Here is a 14,273-nt window from a genome sequence, read left to right as displayed (position 1 = left end):
TGCTCTAGCTGACTTGGTGGTGTTCGATCCTAAGTTGGACTCGATGGCCTCAAAGATTTTTTTCCAACCTAGCTGATGCTGCGTTTCTATAACTCTGTAACAGACCGACTTTGCTCTAAGCTTTGCGCTGGCGTTTTCCCCAGGTGGGTCCCGCTGGGCGCACAGGCCGCCGACGGGCGCGGCCCAGAGAAGCGGTCAGGCCGCGCCAGGCCCGCAGGAGCGGAGGGCGGACCCGCCCGAGCAGGCGGCGAGGTCGGCCTGACCCGCGCTGCCTTCGCCGCTCTCCCACAGCGCCGCTCCCCCGCCCGGAAGCGCCCTCGGCACCGCCCCCTGCTCCCGGCACGTGACGGGGCACGGCGCCGCTCCCTGGGTCACGTGCGCTGCCCCCCGCGGGTGCGCGTGCGCATCCAGCAGCTGTCATCCGAAATCGGGGAACGCGGAGTCTGCGGTGCGGGCAGGGCAGGGGCAGCGTCGAGGGGACGGGGCACCCCGCGGCGGCAGGGAGCAGGCCTGTTCTTCCCTGTCCTGCCCCGCCCTGCCCTGTCCCGCGCCGCCCCGCCCAGTCCTGCGCCTCTCTGCTCCTCATCCCTTCCTCCGGCCGCGCCTCCCCGCTGGAGCCTCTCCCGGACAGGTGCGGAGGGAGCGCCGAGCTGGCCCTGGCGGCGGCCGCGGGTGTGCGGGAAGGAGGTGTGGGGCTGCGAGCGGGCCGGGGGTGAGTGGGGGAGGCGGCGGAGCGGCCGAGGCGACTCGAGCCAGGTCGGAGCGGGGGTGCTTGTTGGGTCCCGGCGGCGGGGCATCGCCAGGGCGGGCCCGGGGCCCGGGACGCGGGGCGGAGCGGCCGAAGTGCCGCCGGGCAGCTCCCGCAGTCGTGAGGGGGGACGCGGCAGCCCCCGCTCCGGGACTGGATGGGTGCGGGTGCTTTGCGCGGCGGACGAGAGGGTGGCGGCTGGGACCGACGTGAGGAAGCGAAACCGGCAGGAGTGGGAAAAATGGATCTGGCGTTGCTGCTGGCGGCCAGCGGTTCTGGGTCCGGGCTGCTGGTAGGAGCTCTCCGGGGGATCGGGCGGGTTCTCCGCGTGTTCGAAGTGCATGAACGGAGTTAAATAGACTTTTACCTCTCCCCGCATCTGTCAGAGGTTTGATGAAATTGTTGTGGGCTTTCCAGACCGTCTCTTTTTGGTGGAGCTTGTTCGCTCCTGCATGTAGGTAACACTTCAGAGTTGAGTGCTGAGCAAAGTACTGAGTTAAGTGCCTGTTCCACATTTTCCCGTGGTTATAACACGCTTTCGAAGCTAGTTTTGTGATCAGGTCTCCATACCATGGCAGTAGTCTTGTCTTTCTCTCCTCTGCATTTGATTTTAGCTGGCAAAGTGTGCAAAATATTTCTCATAGGTTAACTGTGTTAGGAAAAATACTCGGGTGACCGTGTGTTTGTTAAAACAGTTACGCTAGCTCAGAGGATAAACGGCATTTATTTTTTACTTTTTAAAGTGCAGATTTATGATTCTTTGCTGAGAATTACCAGCTGTAGGAACTGAAGTTACCATTCCGTGGCTACTAAACAAGCACACCTTTTAAGCGGAATCACTTTATCCACGAGAAAGAAACTTAGTGGCAGTGGGGTTTTTTAATGTCTGTGGTATAAAATTTGACTTTGTTTTTCCTTTACTGTCATAAATAGCTGCTGGCATTGCTTCGGAGAAGTATTTTCCAAACACAAGAAAAGATTTCTATTTCAGTAGTTGAAGTGAGAGTAAACTTAACTAATGACCCTCATGTTAATTTTTTTCTCAGCTTAGGTTTGGGGTAATGTTGGAGCTAGCAGTTTCCTTTCTAGGGAGTGACCAAGGAAACAATATATATCACCCAGATATGTGGACGTGGTTAAGTAGCTGTTGGATGAGAGCTGGTATAATATATATGAGAGAAAAGTCTTTGGTCAGTACTTGTTTAAAAAAAACAAAACAATCTGATCTTATCTCTGATGTATTTTTTTTATTTTTTAAATACGATAAAATAGGAAAAAATTCAAATCCTGTAAGTTTTACTCTAATTATTGCTGCATGCAGAATGTTGTATCTCTTGAGCTAATTTCTAAACACATCAAATAAATAGTTCTGTACTAAATCTGACTGCACAATCACTGTTGCATTCAAATAATAAAATTATGTCAACTGTTCATTATTAGAATATTCCTAAGGTAACATTAGCAAACATAGTACTTATTAAAAATACAATTTTATACTTAACTGTATTGCAAAATATTGGGTGGAGTAGATTATAGATTAAGGATTTTTTGAGTTTAAGCAGCTCTTAGTCTAATTCTTAGTTCTGCAGGTAATTCAGTTTGATACTGAATTTTTTTTCTTAGTTTTCCTTTGGTGAGGTATATTTCATCAACATTATGCTGTACAGAATGAGAATAGGGTTGTGGTGCTGTTAAAGGTGGTATTTTCGTCCTGCTACGTCCAATGTAAATTAAAAAAGCCTCACCCTAACAACTTTTGAAACATGAATTTACTATACATGCAGCTTTGAAGGGAAGATGTATTACTATAATTCTGTCAATATAAGGTATTTGCAAGATCTCTGACTGATCACAAGAATGGTTCAAAAAGTGATGTTCTGAAATGTTAAGATTTTAGTACTTCTCTAGTAAAAAATCTCCACAGTCACTTGATAGTTTGATAATTCATATCTCAAAATCAGCAAGTGATGTGGTGAGTTCTTCTCTTGATTTTTGTTTAGAATCACAGGAGACCTGTAGGATATTCTGAAAATAACCAATATTTTATACTTGGAGGATGGTAATTGTTGTATAGTCAAATCACATAATGAGGGTATTAATAAGAATTTGCTGGTCCAAAATCCCAATATCTGTTATAAATAAACTCTTACTGTAGTTTTGTTATATGAAAACTTACAGCTTACTTCAGGTTTCGTAGGTGGCGTTGTATGTCATAATTAATTCTGCTGTAGGCTTGCCCTTTCCTCCAACTTGATTTCACCTCTTTAAAATTGTGGAGTTGCACATAGCAGTTGAGTTGTTGGCTTTGTCTGTCTGAGTAGTATTACTGAGTATTACTGAGTATTACTGAGTTATGCAAGTAGTCATTTTATCTGTAATTCTATTTATGGCCAACATTTGTGGGACAGGATATTTGGGACAATACACTTGGGTCACTATACTTAGGTAATTGAAAACTTGTCTAGCCTCTGTTCCAGGTAGCCTCTCCCAGGCATCAGGAGGACAATGTATACAATCACTATAATCTGCATAAACAAAGATTACAGGATTTTAAATTTAAGGTATTAAAATTTCCAGAGTTAAAGTTCAAAACACATCTCATAGTGAAAATTGAATACTGAAAAAAATCCAGTTTCTGATTTTCAGACAAGGTGGGATAATTCATTGACTGATGCAGATACTTTAGGGAACTTTCTCAAACAAAATAAGCTCCAGTTCCTTTGTGACGTTTCTGCCAGTAGAATATAGAGTAACTTGATTGGATTTTTGGGATTTAGCTCATTACACCTGTGATATTTTGTCTAATGCTGGATTACAGCTGCTGGGTTTTGTCTAATAAAATTAAAAGACTAGATATTAGCATGTAGCTTGTCTCCAGGAAGACCTAGATAAATACGTGTATTCATGTTAAATGCTGTATGACAGACATTACTATGCTGAGTCAGGTTTTGTTTCACTTTCACGGTTTATTTCTTTGATTTAAAAAGTATATAAATTGCCAAAATGGTGAACGAGCTTATGACTTTGGAGTTGGATAAATAGTCTAAAATCATAAATTGTTTTGAAAAAGAGTAATTTCCATTTAAAATTAAATTGGGTAAAAGTGTAGAAGTCTGTAAAGTAAGCTACAAATAAAGACATAGAAACAGAAAAGTGGGAGAAACTCCCAAGTTTTAGAAGTCAAACTCTTCATGTCTGGGTTTGACTTGATGGAAGTATTTGGAGTATTTTATTTGAATCAATTATGATAAATATTTCAAAACTGAGATAAGTCAAATATTTAAAACTTGGAAAAATAATTAATAATAGAGGAAAAACGCTTTCTTAACTCATTTGTTGCCTTCAAAGTTGTAGTATGGCTTATACTTAACATGAGTTCATGAACTTCTGAACTCTGTGTTCTTCTGTTGCCCTTGTGGAAATCTCCTTTGGATTTGACGCAGATATGTGCAGTCATAGATTGTCCTGAGTTGGACGGGACACACAAGGACCCCTGAGTTCATCTGATTTTGCACAAGACCACCCCAAGAATCACACCATGAGTCTGAGAGCATTGTCGAAACACTTCTTTAACCCTGCCTGGCTTGGTGCTGTGACTGCTTCCCTGGGGAACCCATTCTGGTGCCCAAACATCCTCTGTGTGAAGAACCTTTTCCTGATATCCAACCTAAACCTCCCCTGACACAATTTAAAGCCATTTCCTTGGCTCCTGTCACTGTCACCATAGAGATCAGTGCCTGCCCCTCCTCTTCCTCTCCTGAGGAAGTTGTAACTGCAATGAGGTCTCCCCTCAGTCTCCTTTTCTCCAGATGGAACAGACTGATTGGCCTTAGTTGCTCCTCATACAGCTTCCCCTCAAGGCCCTTTAGAGTTCATCTTGCTCCTTTTGTCTGATATAATATTGTGGGTTCGAGCCATGTAGTTCCCAGACACCATTCCATGAGTTCCTTAGGTGGCGTGCCTGTTAAATGGTATGTCATTTCAGGGGCCTGGGATCCGTTTGGAGTGACGAGCTTTTGGTCACCCTATGTGTGGTTTGCTTTAGTGTGCATGCTTTCAGTCATAACAACAGAAAGGCATGACATTCCTGGCTATGGCCTGACCACTAGGTATTGGGTCTGTGGTAAATGAGACCAAAATTGCATAAGGTCTTTGAATTACAAAATCTTTTATGAGAGTGGAAGTGCTCACACTGAAGGTGAGCTTTTTTACTGGTGCAGAAATGCAGTTTCAGGTGTTCTGTAAATAAGCAGCTTTAAGAGAAACAAGTGCATCTTTCTGTTTCTCAGGTTATAGAGCCTCATTTATATGCTTGGTGTTTTTTGTTTCTTCTTTTTCTTTCCCCCTCATGCTGTCCTTGTTCAGCTTCTAATAAAGGATTTGCCATATAGTGGTTCCTTGGAAAATTATTATCACAGTTACTGTAGCATATCCCTGAAAAAAAGGTGTCTGTTTTGATGTTAAGGGTATCTTTTGAGAGGGGACGTGTAAAAGGAGTTAATTAAATGCCATATAAGCAGAAATGACAGGCCTACTAAAACTGTGCTTAAACAAGTGCTTAATTAGGAAGGAGTTCACATCTACCACCTGTGATTTCTATCTCCAGCAATATTATAGTTCCTTTCCTGGTTCCTTTCCTTCCTTGCCAAAAAATAAATTAATACAAAAACAGCACAGTTGCATTAGCAATGAATATTTTTATGAACTTTTAGGTAATTGTAAATTAGCTTTTTGAAAACTGAGAGCTAGGCCAAACCACTGTCTGGACTCTGTGAGTTCTACACCCAAGTTTGAGAATGTTAGACCATTGTGTGAGTTGATGGTTTACTTGCATCTTAAACAGTGCTTTCAGCTTGGATATTCTTTTTTCTTGACTAAAAGTAATTTACTGGAACTGGTAGAGATCCTGAAATAGGATGATCAGAGATATGGATTGGATTTTCTGTGGTGAGAGTAGAAGTTTTCAGTTTGGGAGAGAGACTGCATGAGACCATGGTAAAGATCTGTAAGTCTGGTATGGTTTGAAGGTAAATGTGAGCAGTTAGATAATTGTTCTCAGTATGCACATGAGCTATGAGATGAAATTTAAATGCGAAATATTCAACATACGCAGAGGAAGATATATCACTTAAAATACTGTTGATTGTAGAGTGCTTCATCATGAAGTATTTTGGATATCAAAGGCCTAGAAAGGTTCAAAATCATGGGGAAAAAATAATCTAACTCTGCAAAATGCAGTAATATCCTCTGTGTTTAAAGATTCCTTGGTATTACATTGCTGAAGAATGAGATGGTATTCTGAAAATATATATTATAAGCTACCATGACACTTTTATCTAGATACCTGCTGTTAGCAATTGTGGAGATGTAGAGACTGGTTAGGTTCTTGATAACTTGCTTTTGAAATTGGTGGAGGCTGTTACATGCTGCTTCCAGTTTAGGATGATGGATTTCATACCTATGTTTTAATTAAAAAAGGTAGAAACTCTTGAATCGTGGGTTGCAGATAAAAATGAGAAAAAATACTTTTTCTGTAGTTTTTTTTTTTTTTTCTTGCCCTTTGTCCTAGATCACTTATTTCAAGATATTTTTCATGCTGTGAGCCTGGTGTGGGAGAAGAATGTCTAGGGAATGAATTCAGGTCATTTTCCAGTTCAAAATTTATGGGCTCAAATTAATCCAATTTATAGTTTTGAAACATTGTTGCTGTAGAGTAGTACCAGACATAGTAATGAAGCCTGCAGATTACTCAGAGCTTTGTGGTGAAGTAGAGGTGGTTCCAGGATCTTCAGGATATCATTATCTGCCCAGATTCCAGTTTCTTAAGTTTGTATAATCTATTAAAATCTTAAATACTCCTAACATTTGTAAACTTGAGTCTTTCTGATGATGGTGGATATCTCAGGAATACATACCTAACCATGAGATTTGGCCTCATATCAGAAATACAAAGCATTATGTTCTATATATTTATTTCCACTGTTAATACAATCAAATAACCTAAATAACAGATTTGGAAATTCCTGATAGATAGCATCCCTTTTGAAGCCGGGTATATAAAGTAGGCAGACATTATTGCCTGCATGTTTACTCTTATTAAAGGAATAATTCAGACATAAGTATGCAAACCCGAATTACACTAAGAATTAACTGTTTTCATGCTCAGTAACAGTTGAACATACAAACGGAAAGTGCACTATTTTGGGTTTTTGAATTTGCTTTGCTGAACAGTACAGGGAGTTGGATGGTACCTACTTACAGAATATGCTAACAACTTTTTAAAATGGTGGCTCTATCCACGGAGTTTTTATTTATAAGTAAAATTACTGCTAAAACTATTACAGATTAAGGTGTAATTTTCTACTACTTGTTTCCTTTCCAGCTTGTGCAGAGTTGGTGGTGCAAACATGATTATTTTGCAAAACAACCTAAAAAAAAAAATGCTGGGGCTTCCTGTACGTGCCTTTCTCTGGACAAGTGTGTTTTCTTCTTGTTATCTACTGGATACAACTAAATGCAGTAATTAAGTCAGCAGTAATATGATTGCAGTATGGATTTTGCATTAGAATGTCTCCTGGTAGTTGTGATTTTGTCCGCAAAAGAATCTCTGAAGGCTTCTTAGCTATTACACTGGAGTATATATTATGCTCTCATTTTAATGTTTTGGCTAGGGTATAACTGAATTTTTGTGTGTGAGAAAAAAACCAAAAGTAGGTGTTGTTTGGAGAAAGAATGTAGGACTCTGGAGTTCCACAAAGTCCTTGAAAGAATTACGTATTGTGTTAGAAGTTAATAGAATTTAATTGGAAGGCAAGCATTTTCTGATTGTAGCATAGCGTGATTTTTTGTTTTAAATTTAGACCCTGTATCTCAGTACTTTTGCTTACTGTTTCAGGTTGGTGTTTGTACAATATGTAGTTTGTGTAATGAACAAATGCAGTAGTGAAATTGTGAAACAGATTTAAAAAGTTAGAGCTGATAGATCATAGTTGTAAAGAAAGTGTTGAATTAGTAAGAAATCATAAAATTAATGGAAACATCTAATGGACTTCTAGTGTAGCAAATTCTGCATAGCTTTTATGATCTTTCTGTCGCTTAATCTAAAGATGCTATATAGTCGAATCTTCTTAAGGAGTTCTTGTAAAAATTGTGCTTATCAAGGAGTAGCTTTACCCAGTAAGTTAATGAGAAGATATTTTTAACTGAGGAAGAAGAGTGACACAAGAGTATGGATTGAACAGTTTATTTCTGCTGAACGTATCACAGCTGGCTGGTCTATGTGCTCATTGCTTAGGAGCCTGGACTGTAAGATAGATGAAAGCTGATAGGAAAAGGTCTGTGAAAGGTAGGATTTGTATTGTTTACACTGCAATGAAGCTGGGCAAAAATTCAGCCTTTCCAATACTCTACACATGTCTTCATAATTAGTTGAAAGTTATTAATTCTGCTTGTGATACAGATTGAGGTTCCTTATGGTACGATATGTTACATGCTTGAGCCTGGTCTTAGTTATGGAGAGTTAAGGGAATAATCCTGTTAGTATCTTCACAAACAGGATTTTAAGACTTTGGTAGCCAGACAAGAATGCTGATGTATGAAAGTTAGCATGACTTAATCATAGTTTATTAGTTTGATTAACAGTCCTTAAATTAACTGAATTTCTTCATGGTGTCAAAGTGCCAGGATGTATTCAGTTCATTTGGTCCATGGCTGTTTTTAAAGAAGTTCATCCATCAAAACTTACCAGCTTTGGTGAGATATTTTGGTTAAGAGGAATTTTTGTCATGCTAATTTATGCAATAATAACTGTTGTGCCTGGTGCTTGAAATCAGACATTGGCAAAAAATAATCCTGCAGCTTTTCTCATAGCTGAACCACTTGGATAAGTCTCTTTCTTGTTTCCTTACTCTTTTGCATAAGGGATATAGGAAGTCAGATGTATTTCAAACTTTTACTACTTCACATTTAAAAAAATAATTCCAAAGAAGAGAGAGCTTCAGGCTCAAACTGAAACTCCAGTTTCTTATGCTCTTCTCCCAGAGAGAAAATGAGGGTTAAAAAGTTGATAAGAGGTTTCCTTTAGACACTGACTTTCTATATGTATAATTTAATTTAATATGTTTACATAGCAGCTGAAAGTTAATTGGTAAATCAGTTTATGCTTTTGGAAGTGGGCTTTATCTGTGATGTAGTGAAAGATGATGCAGGTGAAATCTGACACTGTGTACTTGTATGAGTTGGTAGAATTAATACTAATTTGTGTGTTTAGCTGGTACAGGGCTGCGTTTGGGTTTCAGTATGAGAATAATGCTGATAACACACCGATGTTTTGGTTGTTGCCAAGCAGTGCTTAATCTTAATCAGGGACTTTTTGGTGTTTTGCACTCTTCTAATAAGGAGATGCGCAAAAACCTGAGAGGGAGCTGACCAGGAGAGATGATCTGAACTGGCTGAAGGGCTGCTCTATACCACATGCCCAGTGTATAACATGGGTGAGTTACCCAGAAGGGTGGCTGATCACAGTTTGTGTTGTGTATCACATGGGCTTTCTTTGATTTTATTTCTCTCTCTCTATGAAAATAATAAATAAAAATAAATTTTACTTTGTTTCAATTATTAAGCTATTCTTCTCTCAACTCATGAATTTTTACTTTTTTCCTGATTCTCCTTCCAATCTCACTATGGATGGGGGAATTTATCAGCTGTGTGGTACTTAACTGCCAGTTTGGCACCCAGTGTTTGGCATGAAGTGTTGAGGTAACCACAGATCTGATTAGAACATGTTGGAAGAAATTTGTTATAAGCAGTTTTTTTGTAAGGTTAGTGAAGAATTTTTGTGAACGGTGGATGGAATATGATAATTTACACTTGGAAATAGCAACACCTTCTGATCTGAAGATAATGTATATCTGTCACTTGCCTAAAGATCAGTCTTTTCACGAATACTGTATCCTGGTATGAAATAGAAATTACTTTTTCTTTTAGTCAGCCTCAATGTAGAAATGAAAATCAGAGTAAATGCTGATGCTATGTGTATAGCTTACTTGTGTTTTTATCTGTTGAAGTTTTCAGAGAATGAGCAGAGAATGAATCCTGTTGCTAAACTGCTGACTAAACGTAGTTTAGTTTTTAGTTAAGGAAAAAGATCCATGAGCTACAGAAGTGATTCCCGGTAAGGACCTTGGCAGCTTCCTTCAGACTTGACAGAACCAGTGAGCTGACTCGTTTTGAATCTTGACACCCTGTTAAACCACTTAAGAGACCTGAATATGCCTCTGTGAAATCACATTTAAAAATGAGCAAACCACAAGAACAACTCTCTTGCTTCTGGCCTTTGAACAGGTGACTGGAGCTGGCTGGGCCAGGCCTGCTCTGGCTCAGCTCTGGCCGTGAGCTGCTGAGCCGTGCTGCTGGCACCGTGGAAAAAACACGTGGCTGAGAACGGGCGGCCCTGCAGCCCTTCAGAGAAAAGCAGCAAAAGCCAAGCAGCCAGAGCGGGCAATGGCCAGCAGAGATCATGGCCATCTGCAGGCCTGGGTGAGGTATTAACTGTTTCCGTGCACAGATGAAACTTGCAGACATCAATCCTCTCTGGAGTGAGAGAAAAGAGAAAGGGTGAAGACACGTAAAGAAAACAACGTGGAGACACTGAGGTGTCAAGTGAAGGAGTCAAATCCTAGATGGGAGGAGAATGAGGAGATGTCTTAGTCTTGGGCAAATTTTCTTGTAAGGCTGTGGTGAAGATATAATTGATATATCAGACTTTTTTTCCCTTGTAACTCCTGGAACACTTTGGAAGGATGTGGCATTCTGGCCACAGCCGTGAGCAAAAGCACCGGTGTGGAAGCAAGCAGATGTTGAAGTATCTGTGATCTAATGAGAAGCTTGAACAGAGAGAAATGGGAGAGATGAGAAACCTAGCCTGAGGGATGAGAGAAAAAAACCTCTGTTCCCAGAGATAAGAGAACTTTTGTTTCTGTATTAGAACAGCTCATCGTTAAAATTGCACCCCAAAAGGCTGAGATGACCAATGGTGGTAGTTGTGAGAAAACTACCAAACTGTGGGAGGGACCTCACGATTGCAGATTTCCCAGTGGTGCTGTTTGTGAAAATTAAAACCATGAGAGAACTGTATCTTGTGGAAGAGTCTCCATGGCATGGCAGGAGAGACTCCTCTTCCTAAGTGAACTGAAGAAAGATTATTTAAAAAGTGGTAACCTGACTGAAAATACCAATTTTTGTCTCTTTACATCGTCAATAGGAAAAGAAAGAAGAGCTGGGGGGAGGTGAAGTGTTCTGAAGGTATATTCTGATTTCTTACTATTTTTTTTTTTTTTAGTTCTGTTAATAAAGTTTTCTTTATACTTTAAAGTTTTGAGCCTGCTTTGCTCTCCTCCTTATCCTTATCTTGCAGCAGAAAATGAGTAAATAATTCTGGTGTGTGCACTGGCATTTGGCCAGCATTGGACCCAGTACGTTGGTTTTCTCCATTTACTGAATGGAAATGGTGATATTTTATCAAACATGTATCTTTGTTACTCTGGGTTATACCTGTGTAATGTAACTTTCTAGACAGAGAATGTGCAGATGGATCTAGATTGGAAGATGCTAGGTTAACTTGAGAAAATATGCTGCAAAAGCAGAGGTATGGATTGGACTGTGTGCATATCATTTACAATAGAAATTTTTTTTCGGGTAAAGCCTGTGTATTTTCAAAGGAGTAAGGATAAAAAAGTAAACATTTGTTTTGTGCCTTTTATACTAGCCTGGGCACATAGTCGTAGATACTTCTTTCCTGTTTGAAACCATGTATGTTGAATGTCAGAGTTGATTTTACAGATTATTTTCTACAGCGTGTGATTTTTTTTTTTTTTTTTTTTTTAACAGCTGGATTGGAATTGAACCAGAATGGCTGCTGTTACCTCAGATAGTCCTCCAAACCCAAGCTGCAAAATCATGACTTTTAGGCCTTCGATGGATGAATTCAGGGAGTTCAACAAATACTTAGCACACATGGAATCGCAAGGTGCTCATAGAGCTGGAGTTGCAAAGGTAAAGAACTATAACATAGAAGAAAAATGCTTATAATACCTTATCTCCCATTTTTGGTATTTTGCTGATTACAAACCTGACCTGTTTATTATTTAATTCTTTTTTCCAAGTGATTTTCAAGGAGTCGGTAATATGTTACTATTTTAAGAAAGAGCCTTTTGGTGTCTCTGATATTTCGTGCAGACTAATGAAGATGTTGCATAGTGTTTTCTCTCTAATTGTAAATTGTTTACAAGTTTGTAATATGAAAATAGGATTTCTTTCTAAGTAGATTTAAACAACTTTTTTTCAAATCAAAATAAAGCAGGGAGTTGATAGTATAAATTAAAATAGTCCTGGTATACCAAGTGTTGAACTTGGTGTTTTAGGGTTGTATAAAGCTTTTCTGGGGCAAATAATCCTATTCATTATGGCAGATGTAAAGATGGTAAGACAGTGTTTGAATGGAAATAGTTTTCTTTTTAATGGTGATCATGTTATGTTCTTGTTAATGAGAACTTCAGGCACACTAATTGCAGCTGCATTGCTCTTTGAACAATGGCACATCCAGGACGTTACAGCAGGAATTTCTCCCCTAGCAAAGAGTGATTGTCAGAGGTTCAGTCTGATGTAATTTAATGATAAATCATACAGTTGTTTATGCTGTATCTGTTTTGCCACTTTTCAAACTAGCAGAAACCAGTACAGATCTAGAAATACCAGCTTTGTTATTGTAAGTACTCCATGGGAATAGCTCTCTCCATCACTGGGGTTTGAAGCTAATGTTGTGTGGTCAAGACATTTAGAATCTGAGCGAGGAGGAAAAAAACTTGAAATTCTGGGTTTTCCCCTTGCCTACTCCTCCCTCCTGCTTCCTGGGAAACAAAGCAAAAACTGAACTCCTCACTCTTTGAAAACCTTATCGGTTATTTGTTTTGTATTTTTTTTTTTATTTCAACCAATAGAGTACATAGGTTATATTCTCAAACTTTTCTCTGCAAGCAGAAGTGGAAATGTGATAAATAGGCAATGAATTTTTCCCGTGTTCAGCTGTGTTCTGGAACCTGTTAGTCTCTATGGGGATGACGTATTGCAGTCCTTTAATCTTGAACAGTAAACTTCATTGTAGTGATATCTTCTTGGTTGGTTGAACAACAATTAGAGCATGTCTCGCTGTTTTCAGTCTGTCAGGTACTTGCAATATATTACTAGGTTAGAGATGTCTTGTGAATTTTATATTCTGTTTTTCACTATATTTTGATAATATCTCAAAAATTTATAAATTAAAATTAACCAACTAAGTATGTTTAAAAACAAATCTCATCAAGTATTATCAAATAATTCATACTGCAAAAGTTTAAGGGACGTTTTCTCAGTTTTGGAGAAAATAACAGGAGAAAAACATTCAGTTTTTATAGTAATAGAAAATTAACTTATAGGGAACCTAATTTTTTTTTAAGTCCAGGATGCACAGTCTGAGTATGAATGCAAGAAGAAACTACATGCATTTGCAGAAACAGTAATTTAAGCTCTAAATGGAGAACACCATCAGAGTAGGCATACCCAACACAACAGTTTGGGTCAAATGTGAACATGTAAGAGGAAGAGACCTGTTACCTGTGTAAAAGATATGTGTGAATGTGGATGAAATGGCTGTAAGGCTTGCACGTATTAAAAGAAGGAAGGAGTATGGGAAATAAAATGTTAAAAAACTGCAACCACCACTGAAGTTTCTGGTACTATGTCTGAAACAAATAATTAAGGCAGTAGACAAACAGTATCACACCATTTCCAAAGCAGATAACGTACTGTGGCATCCCTTGAGCAAATTGGCAAAAAAATTGCCATTAGGCTTTTGAAAGTCTGAAATGAGCTTTAGGCGTAGAAAATCTGGTTTAGTCTTACTGTTACAGAGGATTCTATATTAAAAAGAAAGACAAAAGCTGAAAACAGTAGGACAAATGACAAACAAGGGGCAGTGATAGATTACTTGTCTTTACCAGAGAATTATGTGTTTCAAAAACTCAAGCTGCATTAATAGAGAGCAAAAGAGTTAAGTTAGTTTGCAGTCACACTGGCAAGTAGAAAAGTAATTTCAGAACACTGTGCTGAAAACAGATACTGGCAAGTGCAAGAAAAACAATTTTCAGATGAATTGGGGAGAAATAGTGTCATAGAAGTAGTAGCCAGTGCCATTCAGAATCAGCTATATGGGAGATTACTAGTATATGAAAGAGGATTTAAGAGAAATGTGTGTGCTGATAGTCCTCTGCATTAACCTCAGTAGTTCTGGTGTCCAGTCTTTATGCAGGAGACTAACTGTTGTAACTAAGACATCCCTATCTAAAACTCTGTGTTTTCACACTAAATGATAGTAGACTCTATCAATATGCTTAGGATTTTCGATACATAAATATGTAAAAGAAAAAGCCTTCCCTTAGGTTTTTCCTTTTGATATTTGAGCATTCAACAGGGTGATTGATGGATTTGATCT

General features: G+C 39.2%; 1 protein-coding gene across 2 annotated transcripts in view; it reads left to right on the top strand.

Moving 5' to 3' along the window:
* Positions 1-375: 375 nt before the first annotated feature.
* The window catches only part of KDM4C (lysine demethylase 4C), a 245,496-nt gene continuing 231,598 nt past the window's right edge, over positions 376-14,273 (top strand). Inside the window, exons 1-3 of one of the 2 annotated variants that reach the window (XM_088156978.1) lie at positions 431-631; positions 11,010-11,050; positions 11,636-11,800. In XM_088156978.1, the coding sequence (XP_088013104.1) occupies positions 11,657-11,800 (144 nt within the window). In that variant the 5' untranslated portion in view covers positions 431-631; positions 11,010-11,050; positions 11,636-11,656. Of the gene's footprint in view, positions 632-11,009; positions 11,051-11,635; positions 11,801-14,273 lie in introns of both variants that reach the window. The other variant, XM_088156977.1, reaches the window with a different exon arrangement.

Source organism: Sturnus vulgaris, chromosome Z, assembly GCF_052056855.1.
Source record: "Sturnus vulgaris isolate bStuVul1 chromosome Z, bStuVul1.hap1, whole genome shotgun sequence".
In the NCBI taxonomy this organism is placed as follows: Eukaryota; Metazoa; Chordata; class Aves; order Passeriformes; family Sturnidae; genus Sturnus; species Sturnus vulgaris.
The sequence above is the reverse complement of the archived record's forward strand: the minus strand, read 5'-3'. Positions and strand labels throughout refer to the sequence as shown.